This window comes from Numenius arquata, chromosome 12 (genome assembly GCF_964106895.1).
Source record: "Numenius arquata chromosome 12, bNumArq3.hap1.1, whole genome shotgun sequence".
Lineage (NCBI taxonomy): Eukaryota > Metazoa > Chordata > Aves > Charadriiformes > Scolopacidae > Numenius > Numenius arquata.
This window is the reverse complement of record NC_133587.1, coordinates 27,409,083-27,434,134: the sequence shown is the minus strand read 5'-3', so window position 1 is coordinate 27,434,134 and position 25,052 is coordinate 27,409,083. Positions and strand designations below refer to the sequence as shown.

Below are 25,052 nucleotides of genomic sequence, written 5' to 3'. Positions count from 1 at the left end.
TTGAAGCTTTGACTGGCTGTTGAATCAGTTCATTTTTAGTATGAGCTAGAAATACCGAGCCTTTCATTTTCTTAACTGCAGCAGTCTCAAATGCTGCATCTTGTTAACTGCTAGCAAGTAGCAACCACTAGCGTACCTGTATTTCATTGTGGATTGGAAAATTTCTCACTGATGCATATAACCAGTTAAAATATACATGTAGTCTTTCATAATAAACCAATTTCTAGAGATACGATTCCAGGTACTTCAGTAGTTTAAACAGCCAGGAAAGCATTCAAACCATCTTGCTTCACAGGAGTTTACCAGATAGTAACGTGCATGCTCTGTTTATTAGCGTGAACAATAGAAATTTGGAACAACTTCAGTTCTCATACACTGATTTATATTTATTCTCATTGTGGCCTTTGTGCATCAACATGTAAACATCTTCCCCACCCCCCGCAATTAACAGCCCCCGCTAAAACAATCGTACGGCACAGTTTGATCTGCTCTGAACTGTATGGCTTCCCACAATAAAACACTTTAAACTTTTGTATTTAAAAAAAAAAAAAAGTTGAACTTCAAAAAAGAAAAAAGTTTTTTAAAAAAATAATTTTTGGTAGCCTGTGTTGGAAGCAGATAACTTTTGAAGTAAATTTAGGCACAGTCTGGTAAGTAGCTGCCAGAAGGAGCGGAAGGAGTTCTCTCACTTGTCTCGCATGAGTACCATTTCCGTCAGCTGAATGAGGGCTTCTCTTTCCGGGGAGGGCCGTAGTTTACTGATCTCTCGTGTGGCTTCGTGGCAGTAGCGCTGGGCGAGGTAGGTTGTTTGCTGCACACCATCACTCTTGGGTAAGGAGACAGTTAAAGGTAATGGAAGACTGGTCAGCCTCCCTCCTGCCTTTTGCCTCTTCCCGTTACAGGGGGGAGTTTTAAGGTCAGTAAGTACCCTGAACACTTAACTATGTTCTGAAGGGGAAAGGAAGAGGATTCATTCTATATTCATCGAATCCTACATCTCTGCCCCAAAGTGTCAAAATACTAGAACTCATCCGTGCTAAACTTAACTGTACTTTGAAAAACAACACTGGTATTAATGACATGCTATTCCGAAGGATCAGAAACTAACGGTTTAGCCCCTCCCCTCCTGCCCTAAATAGAGATGTACCAAAAACCATGCTATCCTGAGAAAACAAGCATTAATTTTGCACAGATGCTTATTTAGTCTTTTCAGACCAGAGCCAATTAAAACTGATCTGGAGCGTGCACTGCAGTTACAAGAGTGGTAATTATGTGCCGCTCACACCAGTTGTTGGATACAGCTACTCTTCAGCTGAAGGGACTGAGTTCGTGCATGAGCTTTTTACTTTTATGTGGATTTTATGCTATTGGAGGGAAAAAAGAGACAAAAAAAAAGCTCTTCAGTACCTAGCATTTCTGCTAAAACACTGTGCCAGTAGGACAGCTGAAGGGTACTAACTTGGTATCGTACATAGCGTGCTACTGAACATGGATTTGAAAACGCAGCCCCGCTGTTTTACTTCAGAGGCAGTGAATTTCAGACTGACTTCAGCAGGGACAGCACTTCAGGAATGAAATACCCGATATCAGTCCTACCTGCAAAACATATTTCCGAGCACGTTCAACGTCTCCTGGCTTACTGAATCGTCTCATGATCATCGCATTCATTTCTGGAAACTAAGCACAAGGGGAGAGGGTTTTGTACTGGTTACGAGTTGTCTTCCATGCAGCTGCCTGCCGTGCTAAGGTCAAAAAGAACCCAAAGTACAGCCCTCTGCCCCTGCCACTATTAGTACTACAGGAACAGCTGTAGGTTAGTACCTGCAACCTGCGTAAGACTGTAGCAAAGCAAAGCCCAAGTGTTTAAAACCTAAACTGGCTGGCTCTGTGGGCTGTAGCCAGTTGGTAGCAAAAGTCACTGCCTGTCGTTTCATCACGTTGAGCAGATGATCCAGTGTGGTAATTTCTGATGTGGCTACTTCCAGGCGTATAATCTGGTTGAGCTATTCTTGGATCACAAATGATGGTTGGTGTTGGCACAGCCAGAAGCAGCACCTCTTCCCCGCATGGGCAACAGAGAACCCAGGAGGTTTGTTACATCTATATTGCACAGTTCAGTCTGTGAAACCCTTCATGATCCCTTTGACTGTTAGATCTGCTTCTTTCCATTGCTCTGCTATTTTATAACTACGGGAAAGCTCAGGACAGATTTTTAGAAGAGCAAAATGACAACTGTAACATGTTTTGTTTTCAGTCACACAGAATTTGTACTTAGTACTGCACACTCAATTCCCTACAAATCCGGTAGATAAGTCAGTTGTCTGAGAAAGTCACTACATCACTTAGCCAAACACGCAGGCACTTTCTCCAGACAGTCCAGAAATAGAAAAACCTGGTCCTTAAGAAACAAACTATGGCCACAACTCAAAGCAGCTACTCTGCAGAAGAATTATTTTTAAAGGAAAGAGATGTTTGTTCATCTTGTCCGAAAGGGTTATAGTCAAACAAAGATTATTTTATTGCCATACTCCTGTAAACGATGCTCTGCTTTCCTTGCACACCTTTGGTCCTGAAACTGGATCTACAAACTTGTTAGGGAACAAACATGTAACATCCTTCATTGTTGTGACATTTCCCTCTTACTCATAGGTAGTCTTCTTGGAAGATACAGTTAGAAGTTTATTGGTGACTCATACTTGGCTTTCTCTAGATCCTAGCTCTCTTCCTATGTAACGACAATTTAATTGCAATGTTCATATAATCCATTTTCATATTATTCATATTTACAATGGATAGGATGCATATGCTTTCACTTTTTTAAGTACTGAAGGATATAAAAATCCCCAAACCTGTAATGCAAAGCTGTTATTAGCAGTTCTGCAGACTTAATGGGCCGTACACAAGCATTTGACAGGAATGCTTATAATAAAAATAAACCCTCATTCTTCACTCGTACTAGTTTAAAAGAGTGGCTTTACGCTTCGCATATACTAACTAATGTATTTCCTTAAAAAGTAAATGCTGGTTATTTTTTTGTTAGTGAGTGAACTGACTTTAAATACTGAATAAATAGGTCTCACATCAAGCTGAACATTTCTTATATAAAGGCCTCTCCTTAGTATTCTAATGAGCAAAGATGTATTTCAGAGAGAGGGGAGAGGACAAGAAAAGGCAGCTGTCACTGCAGCTCCAGAGCACGTTAAGAGCTAGAGAATGTTTGTCAAGAAGACAAGGTGAGGATTGTCAGCTCCATTAAAGGGTATGCAGGATAGCTGTAATCATAATTGCAAAAGGAAAGACAGCCTATAGCTAACAATTACATTTTGGACTATCTTCAACTCTTGGCTCAGTAGTTTTTATTCTCAGATACAAATAGATAAAACAACTTTTAGAAGCAGCACAGATAAGTGTCTGTTGAAGCTCCAAATTTCTTTAGCACTTATACTTTGTTTATATATCACTTAAATCTGTAGTGCCATTCTTCCAGTTTCATGAAAACAGCAGGAAATTTTCAGTAAAGAAGCCTTCCGGTCAAGTTATCTTTCAATGCAAAAACATACGCTTCCATCTATCAAAGATAGAAATGAGGAAAAGCATTTAAAAGTGACCTATAAAGAACAAGTAAGATTTTTAAATAGAACTGACATTTTCTTTTCTTGTATTTCCATATTATGGACTCATTTATCTTATCAAGCTAATTAAATAATAGATGAAGTCGAAAGTCAGAGACAGCCAACCCAAACAAATGAATAAAAGAATAGTTTGAATTTAAAAAATTGGAATATTCAACACCCACAAAGACAACCAGTGTCACCCATTCTCTGCCAAAAATCAAGAATATTTGCACCATGTCCTTGTTTCTCTCTCCAAGGAGCTTTAACACACAAACAGAATCACAGAATCACAGAATCACAGAGGTTGGAAGGGACCTTTTAAGATCATCTAGTCCAACCAATGAAAAAAAAAAAAAAAAAAAAAAAAACCAACAAAACAAACAAACACAACACAAAAAAACAAAAACAAAAACCACCACACACGCAACCCACACACACACCACCACACCACCCAACACTAATCCATATTCCCAAGCACTATGTCAACTCCTCTCTTGAATACCTCCAGGGATGGTGCCTCAACCACCTCCCTGGGCAGCCCATTCCAATGCCTGACAACCCTTTCAGTAAAGAAATATTTCCTAATATCTAACCTGAACTTCCCCTGGCGCAACTTGAGGCCATTGCCTCTTGTCCTATCATCTGTAACTTGGGAGAAGAGACCGACCCCCGCCTCTCTACAGCCTCCTTTCAGGTACTTGTAGAGAGCAATAAGGTCTCCCCTCAGTCTCCTCTTCCCCAGACTGAACAACCCCAGCTCCCTCAGCCTCTCTTCGTAAGACTTGTGCTCCAGACCCCTCACCAGCTTCGTTGCCCTTCTCTGGACCTGCTCCAGCACCTCAATGTCTTTCCTGTGGTAGGGGGCCCAAAACTGGACGCAGTACTCGAGGTGGGGTCTCACCAGTGCCGAGTACAGGGGGACGATCACCTCTCGGGTCCTACTCACTACACTGTTCTTGATACAGGCCAGGATGCTGTTGGCCTTTTTGGCCACCTGGGCACACTGCTGGCTCATGTTCAGCCTGCTGTCGACCAACACCCCCAGGTCCTTTTCTGCCAGGCAGCTCTCCAGCCATTCTTCCCCAAGCCTGTAGCGCTGCCTGGGGTTGCTGTGACCCAAGTGCAGGACCCGGCACTTGGCCTTATTGAACCTCATCCCGTTGGTCTCAGCCCATCGATCCAGCCTGTCTAGATCCCTCTGCAAAGCCTCTCTACCCTCCAGCAGATCAACACTGCCACCCAGCTTGGTGTCGTCTGCAAATTTGCTGAGGGTGCTTTCGATCCCCTCGTCCAGATCATTGATAAAGATGTTGAAGAGAACCGGCCCCAGTACCGAGCCCTGTGGGACACCACTCGTGACCGGTCGCCAACTGGACTTCATTCCATTCACCACCACTCTCTGGGCCCAGCCCTCCAGCCAGTTTTTAACCCAGCGGAGAGTATACCCATCTAAGCCATGAGCATCCAGTTTCTCCAGCAGGATACTGTGGGAGCCATTTCACAATTGCATCCTCTTTCCGTACCTGAGTCTCTCACTGTTCTTCAGACAACGCCAGTGGCTGATGACTAACAAGATCCTGCTGCTAATAAACAAATTCTGAAATAATGATTCAAGAACAAGTTTGTGAATCCCCCAGATGAGTCTGTGGGGAGGAACTGAGACCACGGAGGAGGATGTTCTCCACGTGCATTCATCTCCGTTCTCAAGTGGCCGATACTCTTTGCTTTCCTGTCTTTTCTGAGACACGTGTCCTTGTAAATGCCCAAAGGATGAGGAAACAAATGCCTATGTTCTCTCCCCACCTCCCCACACCCCAGGCTCTTTAAGGGGAAGTAAATGTCATAAAGTTTTATTTTTTTAAACAATTAAAAACTTTTCCCATGTCAAGCTCCGAGCAATTCCAATGAGAGATCACAGACTGCAGCTCTACTGGAACTAGCTGTGCCAGTTTCTGCATCGCGCTATGAGGTTTGGTAGGAAGGACTGCTTTCTAAGTCCCAAATCTTTCCTACGTGAACCAAAAGCTTGAGCGAGGTGCATTAAACCAGTTTCTTCCCCTTTTATGGGTTAGCACCATGTTTCGTTTGGTGCTGCTGTCACTTCTGTTTTTCTTGTAATTCTCCAAATAATTTTTAAGCCACTAAAAATCTTGATCAATTTTAAGCTTATTTTATTTCTGATACTCCTTTTCTCTTATCCAAACTACTATTACATTTACCTACAGAAGGGGAAGCTTCCCTCCATTTGTAACTGGCTAAGACTAGAGGACAAAGAGATGAAGAGATCAAATCCAATAAATAGAGGTGCCCACCTAAAAGCTAGGCAGAGATTTAAGTTCTTGGCCCCAGGATGGATACAGAGCCCCAAAATTGGCAAGAAGCCTACGTACACAGTCAAGCCTGGGGAGAACAAGAAGTCTCAGCAAAGAACACAAGCAAGAAGATACTTAGGAATAACCTGCAGAAAACGTACAAGAAACCTCTGAACAGCTGCCCCTTTGTGAAGGTAAAGCCCTTGAACTGGGGCAGCAAAGACTAGAGCTGCTTTTGACGCAAGGGCCTAACGGTAAGAGGACTCGTGCAGGAAGGTGTTTCTTGGTTTGAAGGAGCACGCCTACGCACGCTAAATCCAGCTGATCTTGAACACACTGATTCTTCACACGCGCCCAGGCCACGCTCATCACTTACGCTGCAGACGTGATGCGTTTGAGCTGGACCTCTGTGCGTGCCACAAAGAGCAGTGCACACTCTTGGGTTTGGGGAAATAGGTTTCTGTTGACTTACCTGTCGGCAAGCAAATAAGACAGGGCCTGTGGCTAATCCAAGCTTGAGATCTGCTGCTGTTGGTTTCCCCAGACGGTCGGCACATGATGTAAAATCCAGCACATCATCTATGAGCTGGAAAGAGAGAAACATGCAGATTATTTTAAAGCTTACTTTTTTTTTTCTTTAAAACAAGAACTAAATACAGAGTATTCCTTGTTAAGAGATGATTTATAGAAAGGATTAAGACAGCCCACTTTGATTTCTAAGGCAGTTTGGAAAAGTTTAGATTTTAGATTTCCTTTAGTTCAACAAAAACACTACCTGAAAAGCGATGCCAACATTTTTTCCATACTGGTATGCAATCTCATGAACTTTGGGATCAGGGCAACCTAGAATTGAAACCTGAAAAGACAAAAAAAACAACCCCAAGTAAATAGAGAGCTTTAAAAAAGCTCTTTTAGTCTCCAACCATAGGTGTGACATAGCAAGCACAGACAATAGGGATCTGGGGAAAAAAAGCTGACTCAGCAGCACATTCGTGCTTATCTCTGTTCATGGATACACACAAATAGCCAAAGCTTGTTAGAAAACAAGGCTGAACAGCAGGGCAGTATTCAAGTCTGGAAGGAGATTAGCTTTATTAAATATTTATCGGACTTAGAAATTATAATGCAAGGATGAAGAGAGAAGAAATGGGGATGCACTGCTAACACAGGCTACTGGTCATACACAGTCCAGTGACAGGGGAATTAAATTTATGACGTATATAAATCAGCCAGGGGATAATTGGAGGTCACACAACAGATAAATGGACATCACATGCCCCATAAGAGATATACAAACTGGATGTGTTGCACCCAGTATAGGAGGGACAGTTGAGATAAGGGAAGGCTATTTTTAAGGGTGATGTTAACTATAACTTAATTGCTCAGGAAGATGAGCTAATTAGCTTGCAGACAAAGGTATCAAGGGATAATGAGTGGCAAAGAAAAGACAGTGAATGAAGAAAGTACACAAAGCTAGACAAAAGTATCACCTAATTGAGATTATCAAATAAAAGATTTTAATTGAGTACAGATAAAGGAATCGACTACTTGAGAGAGAAGTTTTGCTGAATGAACTCCACAAAGCTAAAATACAGGACACAAACTCAGATCTGAGAATTAATTATCTTGCCTCAAAGTAAGAGCACTTATGCTTTTGCATTTATGTATTGATTATACACTTTGCAAAATGATTGGTTATATTTAAATACTCAGATTTATTTCAGCCTTCAATAAAGCAATTAGGAACGGGGGGGAAAAATCCATCCTGGTTTAGTATGGACATCCCAAATCTGCTGTGACTAACGGAAGGAGTGAAGGTACATTTTACTTAATGTAAGACTAAAAATACATGCTAGGAGAACCACACGACATAAAAATATTTATATATATAAAATTCCTCTTTAAGACTATGTGAGGTAGCATAACTCAAAAAAACAAACCAAAATCCAACCCCAAACTAAACCTAGTCCAGTACTAACTTTGAAGGTGAACATGAAGATGGAAATAAGAAGTGTTATATCCTAATAAATGTGATGCAACTCGCACAAGATTAGAGACTATTTCATGCATCGGTGCATTTCATAACTGAGCATCAGAACAATTCCCAGTCATAAACTGCATCTGCAGATAATAGTTATAACCCAGAGGAATCTGGATGCCTGAGGCATGAACACATTTCCCAATTTTATTTAAAAGAGGAAGATAGCATAGCAGGAAGATAATGCTACTTATGTCTAATCGTACAAAATTCTGAAGACTATTCTAATAGAGTCAACTGCAAATATGAGATATTTAAATAGATGTTGCTAGGGTCTATCAAACTAGAACCTTTTGTCCCTTTATCCTCATTTTGATGCTTGTCTCAAATCGCAGTGTTTGCCCCAAAGAGCTAACATCATCTACTGCTCTCCCGTGCCTAGCAAACTTCTGGTTGCTTCTGTAATACAAATCAAATAACATCAACAAGGCAGAGGGACTGCATCTACCCTGCTGCAATGAAATCTTTACCTACCACCACATTTTATGTGGAGAAATAAAATACAGATTTCAGTAGAACAGTGACAAAAACCCTGGTCAATGGCACAGGGTGTGAGTGGGCACAAGCTGGTATATGGGGAGAGGAAGTGCCACATAAAGAACAGAGCTTTCCCATTTAATCTGAAAGGTCAGAGCAGAGCTATTCCTGTAAGTGGACAGTTTTCTAGGGACACAGACATCACCTCTTTAGAGAATGACAGCAGTATATGTACATTTAAAAAATAGAAGCTTGAGTTACAGAATGTAACGCAAGCAAAATCCATCAATGCAAAATTAATTCTTGCATCTTTGCAAGATAAGACCTTCATAGCTCTTACTCAAGTTATGAACACTGCTGAAGACCAAAAAAAATAATTAAAAAATCCAGGAGGTTGATATGCCCATCACACCTCACATGAGCAACTCTCTGACACCACACCATAAACCTGCAACATGACTGCGCCTTGGCTACCAGGGAGTTCCTTCAGGAGCCAATTTCTCCCATTGCTCTTGTGGATTATTGCCCCCCTCTGGGCACTCCCCAGGATGCGGCAGGCAGCCTCAACCCACTCTGAGAGTGATGAAGTTTAACTGAAGCCATACTGGGATAATAGCATACATTTACAAATACAAATCAGGATAACAATGTCAATATAATGACGTAAGTTTAAATGATAAGGCTCACCCTTTGAAAATACCCTGTAGCTCCCCTAATTTGACTGGTTGATTTAATCATGCAAGAATTCAGACTTGTCCTCCACTAAATCCTGAGGAAAAATCCTTCCTAATACCAAGTGGAACAAATTCTTTAGACAGGTTCTTTGAATTCAGTAAAGCAAGTCAACCTGCTTGGCATTATTTCAAACACACTTTCTAAAATAAAAGATTGTTTCTATTATTTTATGTTACACGAAACACTATAAACCAATCTTGCCTCTTTACTGAATTTCACATCCATAAAATATCCTACCATCAGCTCTGGGTAGATACAACCTGCTCTGCTATTGATCATGCGAGGATACAGCAGCTGGAGTTGAAAATGCACATCTACACCAGTGCTCTGTAGCTCAGAGAGAGGAAAACCTGCTGCTGGGCAGGGATATGCTCGGATAAACACTATAAGAGATGTTTGCTCTCACACTCCTAAATCTGTGGACACCATGGGAAGGAAAAGGCTCTAAAATCTTCCCCCCTTTTCAGCTTTTCTCCTCCACGTCCACCTCCTGAAGCAGTCAGGATCCTGCCTTCTCATTCACGGCTCATCCACTGCTGTTGTTCCAGACAGGAGCACTGTTCTCTTTCCAGGGGAACCACACAATAGTTTAGGTTGGGAGGGAACTTTGGAAGTTATTTGGTCCAGTCAACTGCTCAAAGCAGAGCTTACTTCACAGTTAGATCAGGTTGCTCAGGGCTGTGTCCAGTTGAGTTCTGAGCATCTCCAAGCATGAAGATCTCACACCCTGTCTGGGCAACCTGTTCCAGTGTTTGACCAACCTCATGCAGAAACTCTTCATAATAGCTAATTGAATTTTTCCATGGTACAACTTGTCCTTTCACTGTGCATCTCTCCATCCTCTCTACACCCTCCCATTAAAGAGCTGGAGACAGCCAGAGGGCTCCCCCTTAGCCTTCTCTACTCCAGCCCCAAATCAGCTCCAGCCCCCAGCCACCACGGAGGCCCTTCACTGAACTCACTCCACAATGTGAATGTCTGTCTTGTTTGAGGGAGCCCAGCCTTGAGGTCTCACATGTGCTGAACAGAGGAAAACGATGGCTTCCCTTGATGTGCTGCCTGTGCTGGTAGCGATGCAGCCCAGTATGTGCTTGTCCTTCGCTGCCGCAGGGCACACCGCTGACTTCTCCTCCAGGCTCTTCAAATCTTTTTTGGTACCTGCTCTTGGGAAGGGGGTTACGAGGGCCCCCCTGGGAGAGGAAGATGTCTACCCAGCCGAAACTGCCACACACAGCAGACAACTACCTTGTCCTGAATCTGCATTTTCACGCATTTGACCTTTTCTCAAGTAATTAATATTTTAACATGTCAACCAAGTACTTGTTTATGAAGGACTGTACTTTTACAGAAGTGAGGATTATCTGCCTGAATATCTCTGGTACATTATACTAATCTTTTTCATAGCAATCATTACAAAGAAGAAATACCCCCAAAGGAGTTACTGTATTTTAAATAATAAATAAGAAAGTTTACTGGCAGACCATAATATCTGATGCTACTGGTGCTACTACCCTACATCTGTCATTGCCCTTTATTGCAGTCTGCATGCCTAGTTGGGCTGGAGAGATCAATTTTGCTGTTGGGGGTCAGAGGGAGGCCTTATTTTCCTAGATACCGGTTCCACAGCCTGGCAGGTATTTTTGATGGAGGCCCGTGCACACACCAAACTAGGAACCAGTTAAAGCAGGAGCTCACAGGTCAATCCAGAGCTACAGACTATTCCTCTTCTTCAGTCCCACGGCAGACCTTCTATACCCAGCCTTGCCTTACACGAGGAGGCTGCATGCTTTCTCCTAATAGAGAAATAAAGAATCTCTAGTGCAACTTTACACTTATCTCAAAACAAGCATGATTTAATCCCTCTTCTGAAAGTATGCTGTGCAAAATTTAAACAGCTTTATGAGGGTTGGGCATTCACAGTACAGCAGGATAAAAAAAGACAGAAAGAGAACCTGCTCAGCTGATTTTGCCATCTCCAGCTTGCCTGATGACTAATAGAAATTCCACTTCAGCTTTATTGTTTCTGAATTCTTGAACCAAAGTCACCTCTCATGTTTCTCTGAAAAATGCCTTTCAGTAACTAAGGCTTCAGTGACCCTCTGGGACACCTGCCACCATTTCCTTTTGCAACTTTGGTAATATTCCCCCATGCAGAACTATTGTAGAAATAAACTGGGGACTGGGATGGCTCTAACATCTTGAACAGACTGTTCTGTCCATAAAAAAATTGTTTTGCTAACTTAAAGGACTTTTGATTTAAATGCAGTACAGCTTTGGTGATGCAGAAAGTATCTAACACAGTGACTAGACCAGTGTTGACAGATTACCTATTACCTTCTTTAATCATTTTTCCAGGAATACTCTACTCCTCCATTTCTAAGGCATGACACTGTAGATTTCTAAGATGCCACCTGAACGTTACATCATCTTTCCAGTATTACTTTTATCTTATTTATGCACAGAAACAAATCACTTTTTTTCCCAATCATTAACAGGAACTGAATGGCTTCTAATGACACAGTAGCCTGGTTGTAACTGATGTTCTGAAAACCAGTAGCCTCTCTCCTTAGCTTTGTCCCTATAAACAAGCTGTAAAAACTCTTGATTCCCCAACTGAATTTCCTTTCAAGCTAGAGCTGATGACCCTGCTTATCATTTTCACTAAAGAAAACAGAACTCCCTTCTGATCCCATGCTTTTCCTTAGAAGCCAAAACCATCTAAACAAAACAAAACAAAAAAAACCACCCCAACATTTTCCCCCACCCCACAAAAAACCCAGATGCTACACCAAAAAAATCTCCCTTTCACTGCTATCAATAGAGTTCTCTTAATCCATGCAGAAAGAAACTGAGGGGGACATATATATACAAGTCATTGCTACTGTGTGCAATAAGTATGGTTTTGCCATAAAGACAGACCTCTCTCCCATTTTTCTGTTATAACACAAATTTTACTGCATATGAAATTACAGCAATTCAGCAACGGAACAACTCAGAACAACCACTAGAAGAAAAGCAGCCAAACACCCCCTTCACCAGCATCACAGCCACAATCTGGAGGGAAGTGCTTAAATCCTTAACTCTGGTGAGTTATAAAAAGGAAAAAGTTCAAAATAGCACATTTGTAAGGAGAATCCACCCAACGGGAAGGTGATTTCTTCTTCTATCTCTGAAGGTTCTTTTAGGGACACTGTCAAATTGAATATAAAAACTTGTACGTTTTTATTGGGGTAGCAGAATAATGTGATGCTCCTTACTAGTCCAATTACCCACTAATATAAATTAAAACTTGGAAAGGGAAATTCTTGCCAGGGTCATACTGCCACTAATATGAGCAATCCAGAAGACTTAATTTCTTCCCTCCAACTAGAATGAAAGCTATTTTCCCTCTCCACAAAATCTGTGTCTCTCGTTCTATATAATCCTTTTGATTTAAGCAATTTTCAACTGCTGTCTATTGCATAAATGTACCAGTTCTCTGAGAACAAAGGAGGATGACTAACACTAGCACAGATTTTGAGTATAATTCTCTTATAACTCCCTCTTTCTATACCCTACACCAGCTATTACGCCTTTAATAGAAAAAAAAAATTATAACTCTTTTGGGGCAAGATTATTGCCCACCTTCTCCATTTTCCGCACTAAAACTAAACATGTTTTTTGAACAGGAACATAATCTTGAATCAGATCTTTTTGTAATGAAGTAACAGAACTGAGTGACAGCTAGGACTGGATATAGCAATTGATAATTTAAAACCCCAGACAAATCACGAAGTACATGCTTCTTTTACAATGTAATGTAGAGTATATACAATTAGGTTTTTTCCTCCCACTGTCACCATTTAAGGTCCCACTCAGCACCAATGAGTGGCACCAGATGTCAAAGACGACTTAAAAATCAAATTATAGACTCAAGAATTACCAACTGAGATTAAGACTACTGTCTCAAAGTTGCAGAATTTCATAAATTAAAGGCTGCTACTGTGAACCTTATTTTGATTCAAGTGAGGGTAACAATAAATCTGTATGAATATAAAACAGTAAAAGTGAAAACCAATGTTGGAGTCTACACAGCTGAACTGTGATAAAATGCACAAATCTCAAACCCATTCACATTCTTGCAGAATAATATTTAAAGGGTTTGCTTTGGAGGGTCTCCAGAGAAAAGAGCAGTAACTAGGAATTTAGCTGTGAAGCTTACAGTGTGGTATGTTAATTTTAGAAGAGACAGACGTACATACTGCTTTACAACTGTTTGCTATAAGACTCGCAGTCTTCTTAAAAGTCTTCTCGAGGTAGTGAGCAAATCTCTCATTCTCGTTCTCCTTGGAACCCAACTGGAGGAATTCACCTAAAGAGTTGAACATATGGGAGTTTTTATTTGTGGGTTTACTGCTTGGGCAAGCAAATCTGAAGATAAAAATAGAAAAAGATCTTACCACGCACCAGATCTTCAATCACCTGAGTTAGAACAGAGATGATAGTAGCGTTTCCAATTCGTGCTAAAGCTACGGAAGCAGCTGAGAGGATGAAGTCACCAGCTAAAACAGCCTAAGAATAAAAAAAAATTGATCTTTTAAGTCTTTTCCTGTAAGTGTAAGTTCAGACAATAATACAATTTCCTTTATTTGGCAGGTCTACTCACATCACACATTTTCCTACATAAACCACACATACCTCACTGTAACAGAGAGAAAACAGAAGATAACCAAATATTAACATTTGAACCATTTTTGAATCCCCGTCTTACAGTGCTGTTTCTGTTTTTCTATATAAGCAGTCTTCCCTGTATGCAATACCTGAACGTGTCTTTGCCTGTGTGAAGTTTTTTGAACATTACCTCTCTATTTGACCATTCTGTTGTGACTGTTATGCCGTGTTAGCTCTGAATTCCCATAAGTTGTGACGTGTCAGCAGTGTACTTCTTTCCTTGTGCTTACTGATTGAGACCCCCCTTTTAACGCTTTATGAAGAAACACGTCTCTCAAAAAATCAAAAAAATGTTCATGCTGACTGAAAACTTTTTTGTGTTTTCTACTGAATCAAGGTAACATATAGTGTTCTAGATAAGGTAGAAGTTCAAAGTATTCCAACAGCACTGCAGAGAACGGCATAGGGAATGTAAAGTCAGTAAGAGTCACAATACAAGCATACGTTATCCAATGCTTCCAACAGTTCAGCAAAGGAACGCACATTTGTCTTACCCACAATCTGTGCACACCTCTTCATACTTTTCCTGGCATATCCCAAGACTGTGCGCCTAGGGATAGTAATGTGACAAAAACCCTAGGTATTTGTCCTCTGCTGAAACTCAAAGGCAAGTCTTGTATGTAATAGCAAACTCACCTTCCTCTCTCCCCAGATTTGATTGACTGTCATCTTTCCTCTGCGAGAATTTGCATCATCAATAACATCATCATGAACTAGGCTAGCTGTGTGGATCATCTCAGCAATTATGGCCACAGAGCGCTGGCTTGCTTGCACCTCCCTAAAACAAAAAACAAGAACTGTCAAATAATTAAATCAATAATATGTGCTGCAATAAACTAAAAGAAAGCTCCATTAAAACCAAACAAAAAATGTTTCTCTGAAAACAGCTGATGCACCTTTTCCATGGTCTGAACCCCATCTTTCAAACCTGGAATTAGGAAGACAAGAGAAAGTTAAGATCAAGTTAGTACAGTAAGTGCAATGGGATGTTTCCATCCTTATTAGGCCTGTTTCTGCTTTGCTCCATTAACTACTGTAAAACTCCTGAGTTATTGACTCTAATCCCTCTAAATCCACGCTGCAGTAAATAGCACAGCGTCAGGGACGCTTGGTTCCAAGGAGATGGAAATCTGGAAAATAGCAGAGAAAAGAATGCCAGGTAGCTTTGTAAATGAGTTTTAAGTTTTCTTTATCTCTGTGCTGCTCTACCTCTAAGACCATCACAAATTCTCCAAAGCAGGCTAACTCTGCAAGCTGGAGAGATCAGCAGGCACATAAACCTGTATTGTACATCTGAAAGACAATAACTCATGGATCTTATCCTTTTTGTTATCTGATTACCTTAAGACCTCAGGAGGTTCTTCAAAAGCCTGAGGAATTAACTGTAATTATACTGCAATCGCTTTAGGACTGTAAACACTAACTACCTAACACTTACTGAAATTCAGCCTTTGGGAACATCTAACGCTGATGATTCAACTCTCAGTAGCTCACACCTACTTTATTTTTTAAACTAGGTGAAAAGAAGGTAATGGAAGAACATAGAAGCAATCATCTAGGGAACAAAGTTGGCAAAATGAATATCAAAGTGCCAACCTACCTCACACAAAGGGCCATCTACCCTAGTATCCAACTGCCACTGCCTTGTTCTAGTATCTATCTTTTTCTATCTGTTTTCGTCCTGGGTTGCATGCAGGATCCCAGAAATGGCTATCCCAGTCAGCCTTGCCTTATAGCTGTAACAAGCCCACATGGACATTAAAAAATCCAAACCAACCCAGGAAAAGAAAAAAACCTAAACCAATAACCAAAAAAATCCAACGAAGTTACTTCTGATATATAGATACCTTACTTCTGGTATACAGGTAAGACAGCAAATCCCACTATTTTTCAGCAGAACAGAAAAAGAACTGAAACAGACAACAATAATTTCAGCTCAGCTGAAGGGAATTTAAAATCTTCTTACATTGCCTATATCTGTTAAAATCTATTGATTAATCACAAAATGAAAGAACATCTTGCAGTCTGCTGACATAACATTGCGTTCTGACACCCACCTCTGTGCAGAACCCTGCAATGCTGTCAGTGGGAGTTCTACATCCTGAACAATAGCAGGATGTGTGGCTCATAGGCTGTGAAAGTCTGGGTTTTAAACAGCAGAAAACAAGAGCTGGAAACCTTCACGGTTGTTTAAAGGTAAGTTCTACTGTGGACTAGTAATTTAGTCAAATGCTAGTTCAATGTAAGTAGTTTTCCAAAGTAAACTATTATTACTAAGTAGAAGAACTTACCTTCAAAAAACTGTAAAGGTCTCCAGCCTCTTTCATGCACTGGTCTCCTTTTGGGGACTCCCTTTTTCATTAATTATGTCAGCAGACTGGACTTCCTGCTGGGGAAGTAGCAGCAAATGGCAACACTCACCGACACACCAAAATCTTTCAGTAGTATGAAGACAGCACAAGGACAGACATTTCAAAAGCAGGTTTTGAAAAGTTCTGCATTATAGTGCATTTCATCTCTGACAATGACTAAAAATGGCATAGGAACGCTCGTGGTTCATGTGTCTGGTTCCCAGAATGTTGTATCAAACACGATAATTTAACCTGAAAGGGGTTTTTTAAACTACTATTTCTGCAAGGTCTCAAGAAAGGTTCTTCCCACTGCTGGCAAAAAATTTTGCTATAGTTTTCTACAAACATCTTGTGAGAGTAATTCTGAATCAGAGCATGTCTATTTTAGGGAAAACACACAAGAAACAGGATCCTTCTCATTCCCTGCAATTTTTCATTCTGCTTCACCTGCAAAACAAAAGCAAAAAGTAGCAGTAACTCAAGTCGACAACTGGGTCCCCACAAGTCCAGTAAGTGGAAAGATGCCATTTTTAGGTCATTCTCAAAGTAAAGGCACCCCAAGATGATACATATTTACACAAAATTTTTATGCAACTGTAAGTTTATCTTTTTACACATGCATTATATGCATGATCCTTGATCATGTTCTATTTTTCAATAGGACCCCCTGCTTGATTCTGTAATGAGTTTTCATAGACCTACAGTACCCTGAGGTCTTTCCCATTACAGAACTTGTTTCATGTACACTGAATGAGACCAAGGCTGATCTTACAGGTTAAAAAAAAACCCAAGCACACCTCTCCCTCCAAATATCCCTCTTCAAAAAAAAAAAAAAAAAAAAAAACCACACAAAAAAAAAAAGGTATTTACACTTTGCAACAAAGAGCTTTGCAATGTGTTTGCCAGTAAGTAAATATTGCCAGTTTAAAGACAGGAAACATGCAAAAGAACTTGCAAAATGTCTGTGTTACGACCACACTCCTCAAAGTACGTTTTTGCTGTTAAGTCCCCGTGGCTGAAAGAAAGGAACATTTCAGAAGCACAGTCTGCGACACGGAAGGGCACTACAAAACTAGGGGAAGCACAGAGAATGGATGTGTTAACATGGGAGCAAATTACAGAGAAGCTGAAAAACAGCTACAGTACAGGCTTCTGACAACCACGGTTTGGATGAGTGAAAGAAAGAGGACTAAGGTTGCCAGCAGGTCTTCATGTCTTTAGGAAATATTATTCTACTGAGTTCAGCCAGGTCATTATATTTAAGTATTTCTTGCACTATTCTCATGAATTTATTTCCCTTCCCCCTCCCCCCCCTAAATCTTTTGTGCTCACTGTTTTCTCTATTGAGATGTCTCTGTACTTCTTTGACCTTCTCATATTTGTTTGTGTGTCTCATTTTGGTTGCAGAAATAGAAATAAAAACTCCTATTTGCAAACACCTCTGGAGATACACTCTAAACAGACACATTAGGTCCAGTCAGGCTAAGTGATAATTCTGTGAAATTCTGCACACAGGTATGTGAAAAAATGCCAGGGGATGTGTGAAATTGAAGGTTTGCATGACCTCAGCTTAAACTCTTTACAACAATTCTCACTCTCACACAAAGCTAAGGTGCTATCATTAAGCAAAAAGCCATGGCTCAAGTGATCTAAGAACTCAGGGTTGGAATTCTGACACTTCAAGGGAAAAAGCCAACATACCAGCACAGAATAATTTGAATGCTTCAGGCACTTATCTTTTTAATAATAGTTCAGGTTCTTTATACAATTGTCATTCTCCATATTATGACTGCAATAAAGTGACCTCACTCTAGAAAGACAGTTAACCTGCTGAGGGCAGTCTAAATATCTAGCCTTTCTCAAATTTAAACATAAACACTCACGTCACCTAACCTGTAAGGAGAACTACCTGGGTGTTCCCCTCTATTCACTTGAGAAGTCTCAGCTATTCTGCTGGGGCTCTGTGAAGACAAAAAGGTCTCTGTGGACTGCCTCTTCAGACCTATAGCCTTACAAGGTTGTGTCCTGTTATTTTAACAGCCAAACAAGGAAGAGTATTACCTCTTTTACTACTATTGCACAAAAGGAAAAGGGAAAAAACCAGCCAAAACCAACAGATGAAAGAACAGGCAAAAGCATGCTGGGTCCAGCAAGTTACATGAGAGTTGAGAACGGCAGGAAGATGAAGCAGAAACTCAACATCAGTAACAGAAACCCCAGAGGAGGAATGAAAAAAAATGCCAGGGATGAAGAGCACAGGATATTGGCTCACCCTACAAGTCTGCAGATGTTGTGGCCAGTATCTTTGATTACATGTGTGGGAACCAAAGCTTCAGCAAAGGAAAACAAGTCTGGGAGAAGAATCAATATTAACTGAGGAAAAGAACAATAAAATGCTTTAAGGGAAATGGCAAATTTAAAGAGGTAAAACATCTTAAAATAAAAAAAAAGTTGAGAGAAGCAGAATGGAAAGCAAGTATTTTTTTCCACCAGGTCTATAGCAGAGTAGCAGAATTACAAATACGCAGTGTTTCCTTCTCTACACAAGGAAAGAGGAGAGAAATTGTGAGGAAAACAAAAAGTAAAAAGCTGGAAGAACAATTTGTCACCTGGAAGCAACGCTGCTTTAATAAGCAATTTAATAAACAGTATCAGTGTGAACTGGATGTATACACAAAGCAGGTGTAACACAGCCTGCTTCAAGAAGCTTAAAAGCAAAAGAGAAGAAAATGCCCATACAACTTCATGAACTCACAGCAAGCAGGTATCCACAATATGAAGAGATATTCTGTTGGCATGGCCTACCCAACCCTCAAAAGACATTGGTCATCATGCATGAACCAAAAAGCGGTACACTGAAGACTTATATAAACATATATGAACTTTAACTACAAATACAGGCTTAGAGAAAAGTGGCATGAGGCAAAGAAGGAGGTGGTAAATATCCTGGGATTTCATTCTCTTCCTTTTGCTGAAACATCTCTGTTCTCCCTACTCAGAATTTCATTCGAAAAACAACATGACAGAGATAGTGACTCAGTCTGTCCTTATACAAGGAACGTTCAGATTAACGAGGAGGCTTATCTAGATGTTTCACTATCAAACATAGTTTGGAGGTGCTGACAAAAGCTGCAACAGATGTACAAAAGCTGCCAAATGACTTGGGCATCTAGAAATCAGAGCGCTTGTGCTGAGGGTTGGCTACTGGGAAGTAAATGCTTGCCTCAGGCATATGTGGCACTTGAACTCTGAGATCCCACTTTCTCACTGGTATAGGGCAGGTCTCAAAACTGGTTTCAAGACAGCACAAGGAATGGACAAGAATATGTCCATGAGCGTATACATATGTCAAAATTCAGCAAATATGCTTTCACCATATGAAGGCAAATTCAGTCCTTTCTACAGCTACTTCTTGTCTTTGACTCATTGCTCACCTCCTACACTATATGACATCATTTCCAGCCTTCTCGGTATTGCATGTACACTACATAATTCATTCATAAGCTTCTCATGCTACACACTAGAATGAAATAAAACTATTTTTCCCATTATTCTGACTAGAAGGATGCTCCAAAAAACTCACTGTTCCAGTTGTTGAAAGCTTCCTCCTAAGTTTCTACTTTCTTAGCAAATTTGTCCTTCGTCTTAAATAGCTCTTTCACCACTGTTCCTGATAAATTTGTGGACCCCAAGTCCTTCATTCTCCCTGATTATTTTTGCAGTCCACCCCTGAAGTGAGCTGGACTTGCCTTTTTTTGAACGTGAGGATCAGACATGCTGATGATTTCACAAAGTGCGATACACAAAGCTATCAGCACTCCTGTAGCTGTACTGGATATACTGTGGTTGACCCATCCTAGGATTACTTTAGAGAAGGTGGCTGCAAATGACATTGGGGTTATGCCCTGACAGGACACCCATGCGCCTCCTAGCTCAAGCAGAAATTTTTGTTTTATTGTGCTTCCTTTCATTCCACCACAAATGGCCAGTCATCAAGAATGATTTTGTCATTGAAAAGTGCCATCATCACACTCATCACTTTTCATGTCAAGTTCACTCATGAAAATATTAAGTCAATCAGTGTTGTTACAAAGGACATCCTTGAGGAGTTTCACAACTGATTGTTCTTTTCGCTACGTCTAATGACAAGCAGCAGTACTGAATGGAGAACAGAACCAGGCGGGAGTGAAGTTCATTAATCCCGGACAATGTTTCCCTAAGACAAAAGGAACTGGCACACACAGGGCAGGACACTGCCAACTAGGTTTTGCTTTCTCCTTCAAAATTATAATCTCATAGGAGGGGGTATACCGGAGAGGTGCCACATCAAGCAGCAAAATATATGCCATGTTCTGAGGCAGAAATCAAATCCAAGAAGGCATTAACCTACCGCTAAGTTAAAAATGATGCGAGGGCTGAGAGAAATCCCTTAAGACTGATAAATTAGTCTAGAAACACTTCTGGCAAGGGACCAAAGATGTCATATTTGAAATTCTATGAGAGGGAAGACTGGAAGCGTAGCTGGAAGGCAAAGAACACTCCAGCCAACATCCTTCCTCAAAATGCTAAGATAACAACCGATAAGAACATGTGGAGAGAAGCATTTGCAATCAGCCAAAGCACGGAGTGATAAAGAGTACAGGGCAAGCATGATGTTCTGCTCAATTAGAACTATTTCAAAAGACAAGTAGCCTTAAGAACGTGAGGATTACACCAGCTCTAAGCTTACAATCTTACATTAAGGTGTAGAAACTTGCTCCTACAGAGGCTAAAAAAAAAAAATCTCTCTGACTGTTTTGAATGTCTCACAGCTTTGAATATAATCATACCAAGTGCTTAATGGCTTTTTTGCATAATTACAAAAAAAGCTATGAAAGCCTCTTCTTGCAGCAAACTTACCTGTGACAAGAGTTTAATAGCTACAGGAGTGGTTACAAATAAAAAATATTTTTAACTAACTTCATATAGTTTCAAGGAGCATTACAGAGTCTAATAAAGCATTTCTGTAAGAAGCTAAAATTGGCTAAAAGCCTTACAAGCATCACAATTTTTTGTGATGTCCATTGTTTGTCCATCACCAGTTACAGCTACAGTATAGTCCACAATTTTACACATGGAAGCATTTAATAAACCCAGTAGTTCCTTTTGCACTGCTAACTACAAAAATAGAGCTTCACGATGGAACTTAAATTCAGGTTTTACTGAGAAGCTTTTTATTTTCAAAAAGTTACTAGCCATATTTTTTGGGAACTGAAGAATGATAAATTTCAAGTACTATGTATGTCCACATACCTAAAAGTGACCAACTCACCTGGAATTATTATGGTGAATGTTGCAAGCCCTTGCCATTAGCACCACAATTATTGGTCGAAAGGCCTTTCCTTTCCCATCAAAGTAATAATCACACATTTCCTTAAGTTCTGCTGTAGATACAAGTAATTCCTATAAAAAGGAAAATAACATATCTGCATAAAAGTCACAAAGCCAATCTGTTTCGTGTAAGCAAAACCATATGCGTGTATGAGGTTATTGCCTTGTATTTCATTCCACCCAATGTAAGCTGAAGTTGTTTTTAAAATTACTATGAGTATTCTGAAACATAAATGGATGTATTCCAGCACTGTAAATCAGCAGGAAAAAACCCTGAATTCTGGTTCTATAAGATATGTAGAAATGCTCTCTTTGCCTTCAGTTTCAGACAGCTGTTCATAAAGAATATTCTTTCAAGAACTATCCTCCAAAGTGAGGGTTGCTATTAAAGTCAGAATCATTGCAACATCCCAGAACAGACACCAAAATCCCTTACCTTTTTAATATCTTCATAGAGATTCTTCAAGTCTTTTCTACCAAGTTGAAAAGGATCTTGGTATTTTTCATCACTAGCTGTCTTACTGCAGCTGCACAAGTGGGATGTACTTGCATGATGAAACCTGGTGACAGTGTTTTTCAAGAAAGTCACATGGTTAGAAGCAAACTTTCCCTGATTCCCCAAACAGAAACATTTCAAAGCATTTCCTCCTCCTCTCCCCTTACACAAAATTTAACCAAACGGCTAAAATAGAAGCATAAGGCACCAAACCACTTTCTTCAGCCAGCTAACAAGGTGCAAGGACAGCGCAGCTATGTATTGATGATCATAGACTTTTAGGAGCTGGCAAAGCGCAGCATTTGACAAACAATAACCCCCCCTTGCCCTTAACAGATTACAGAAGTCTTCTGAGACACATAAAACCTGTATTCCTTTTGAATACACATCTCAATGTATTCCTTTTGAATACACTCTTGATGGTACAGCGTACATTTGGACATAAAGCCTTCATCTTCCAGTAACACAATTATTCTGTTACTTTCTTCCCCTCTCCTGTATACTCCTGGAAAAACATCACGACTTGGATTTGAAAATTTTCCTTTGGGCACCCAGCTACCTTATAAATTATAAATACTTCCAGGTAACATGATGATGCTATGAAGGTTCATCAGTAAAGGGTGAAGTTCCACCTGGATGCATTAAAACACATTAGGCTTAGATCTGATTTTTTTTTACTTTCCCTGGAGTTGAAGTTTATGCCTCTTCAAAGCGAACCATATGGGTTTTCTCCGGGTATTCTTGCTTTGCCCATTGCTCTCCAGGATGGAGGACTTAGATTCAGACTCAGCACCACAGCAGCACTACAGCAAATAACCTTATTTTCAAAGTTTACAGTTCACAGGTGTAACTACCCAGTTCACCCAATAACTAGGCTTTTACCCATTATGCAACGAGTCTCCAACTTACCGCCAAAATATATTACACATTTTTGGAAATGACAAAGTTGAACTTCTTTGGGTAAAGTGACACATCTGCACAATGAAAAATGAGCATTAATTTAATATAACTTTAAACTGACAGGTAACATTTGATTACAAAAGACAAGTGTCTGTTCATCAGCACTGCTCTATTTCTCCATTTTAACAACCCAGCAGCAAAGCGAGTCTCATAATTTCCTTCCATATCACGTGAGACGTAACTGCCAATATGTACATTAGCTTCTGACTTCAACTGACTCTTCCACTCAGGAGTGCTGGACTTTCTTCCCTTGCAGGACCAGCTCAGAAGGCTTATCAGTGAACTTCCCAGAACTGCTCTGATGAAATCTTGCTTTTGCACTCATGGCAAATGCTCCCCGTCTTGCAGATAAATCTGGACTGCACCAGTCAAGCCACAGAAGAAAGGACAAAAGCTGTTTCCTTACACTACCACACTACCTACCCTGTTTTCCCCTGAAGCAATTTTAATTCTGCTTGCTTCTTATGACAATGTACACCTGCACATCTTCCCTGCTAGATAAGAACCTAACCTGCAAACCTAGCAATCTCTCCAATGATCTCCTCCTGCAGACGGGGCCCAGGAGCCTGGGGAAAGGCGCAGTCCCAGGTACACGATTCCAGCAGAGATAGGCTGAGAAAGGAAACGCACCTTTTGCTCCGCTCTTGGTATTGCTGCCAAGAACTACCCAGCCCTGCCCTGGAGTGCACGCTGACTCAGAGGCCAGGGCTAATCCAGCCCAAAATCACTGCAATCCACATGTTCACCAAAATGCCTCTCCAAAAGCCCACACAGAAACACTCAAGGAGACCTAGGTCTGGAGAACAGTTCTCCCAACTTGCTCCTCATGCCTCAGTGTCTCCTTGTACATGGCTTGAAGTCTCTCTCTCCTTGGACACAAGGAGAGAAACAAGAGCACTGCACAGGCTTCAGGGTGCCCTTCCATCCTCCTTGTGCACAGGATGAAACAAGGCCAGGAAAGGAGACATGGGAAGAAGAGGAACCCTAACTTGCAATAGATTGACAGCTCACTGCTGTTTGACTTCAGTGCTCGGTCCTATGGCTGAGACCTTTGTAAGTTCGTTCTCTCGTACCTCTCACAGCTTTCTGTTGTTAAAAAATAGCTCATCTCTTCCTATCCTTCCTTTGGTGAGGGCACAGAGAGACTCCCCTCTCCTTTACACTGCTGCTTAACACTGTAAGACTGGGTCATGCACGATGCTGGACAAATCACAGCCAGAACACACTACTGCAGGTCAGGACAGGGGCTCAGCCTTGTGAGCAAGGTGCAAACGACAGCAGTGAGGACTGCCCCCCGCTACAACTCACAATGCTAACTTACACACAAACACCTTGAAAATCTCACACTAACGAGAACCGTTTTCCCCGCTCCCACCTAAAGAAGGCTCCCAGAGGTTTTTCCCCACAGCAGTAACCAATCTTGCCCTGAAAAACCCCTAAACCAGTATTTCACCTTGCACCGAGAGCACTCCCGTCCCTTCCAAGCCGCCCCCACCACCCCTCCGGCCCCGGGCAAGGAGCTGCCCGCCCGCCCGCCGCCGGCCCTAGCACACCGCAACCGCCTTCGGGCCTTGCCGGCCGGGCGGAAAGGCGTGAGCCGAGCAAGGCCGATGGAGCGGCGGCCGGGACGCAGGGCGGCTGTGGCCGCCCGCCCCGTTCGGTGTCCCTCCCCCCCCGCTCCTCGCCGCCCCATTCATTCCCTATGACCTCCAGGCGCCCGCCGCCGCGCTGCACTCACCGCCGCGCTGGGGGCCGGCGGCGGCGGGGTGCGGGAGCCGGGCCCCGGCGGGCGGAGGGGCGGCAGACAGCCGAGCGGCGGCGCCCGGCGGGAGGAGGCGCCGCACCGCCACCACCAGCGCAAGGCCATGGTGTCCCCCAGCCCCGCCGCGCCGGCACCGCCTTCCGGCACCGTCGCGACCCGGACGCGGAAGCCCGGCGCCGCCACCACCCTCTGGCAAGGGTGCCGGGAGGACATCCGGGCGGGTGGGG

At 41.6% G+C, this 25,052-nt stretch overlaps 1 protein-coding gene across 1 annotated transcript; it reads right to left on the bottom strand.

Annotated features, from left to right (window-relative positions):
• Window positions 1-301: 301 nt before the first annotated feature.
• On the bottom strand, window positions 302-25,038 carry PDSS1 (decaprenyl diphosphate synthase subunit 1). The gene is made up of 11 exons (XM_074156998.1): window positions 24,802-25,038; window positions 23,013-23,077; window positions 22,044-22,167; window positions 21,549-21,679; window positions 14,523-14,664; window positions 13,616-13,727; window positions 13,418-13,527; window positions 6,702-6,782; window positions 6,399-6,512; window positions 1,597-1,677; window positions 302-826 (listed from the first exon to the last, which is right to left on the bottom strand). The coding sequence occupies exons 1-11, from the start codon at window positions 25,036-25,038 to the stop codon at window positions 686-688; spliced, it is 1,338 nt and encodes a 445-aa protein (XP_074013099.1). The 3' UTR covers window positions 302-685.
• Window positions 25,039-25,052: the final 14 nt, after the last annotated feature.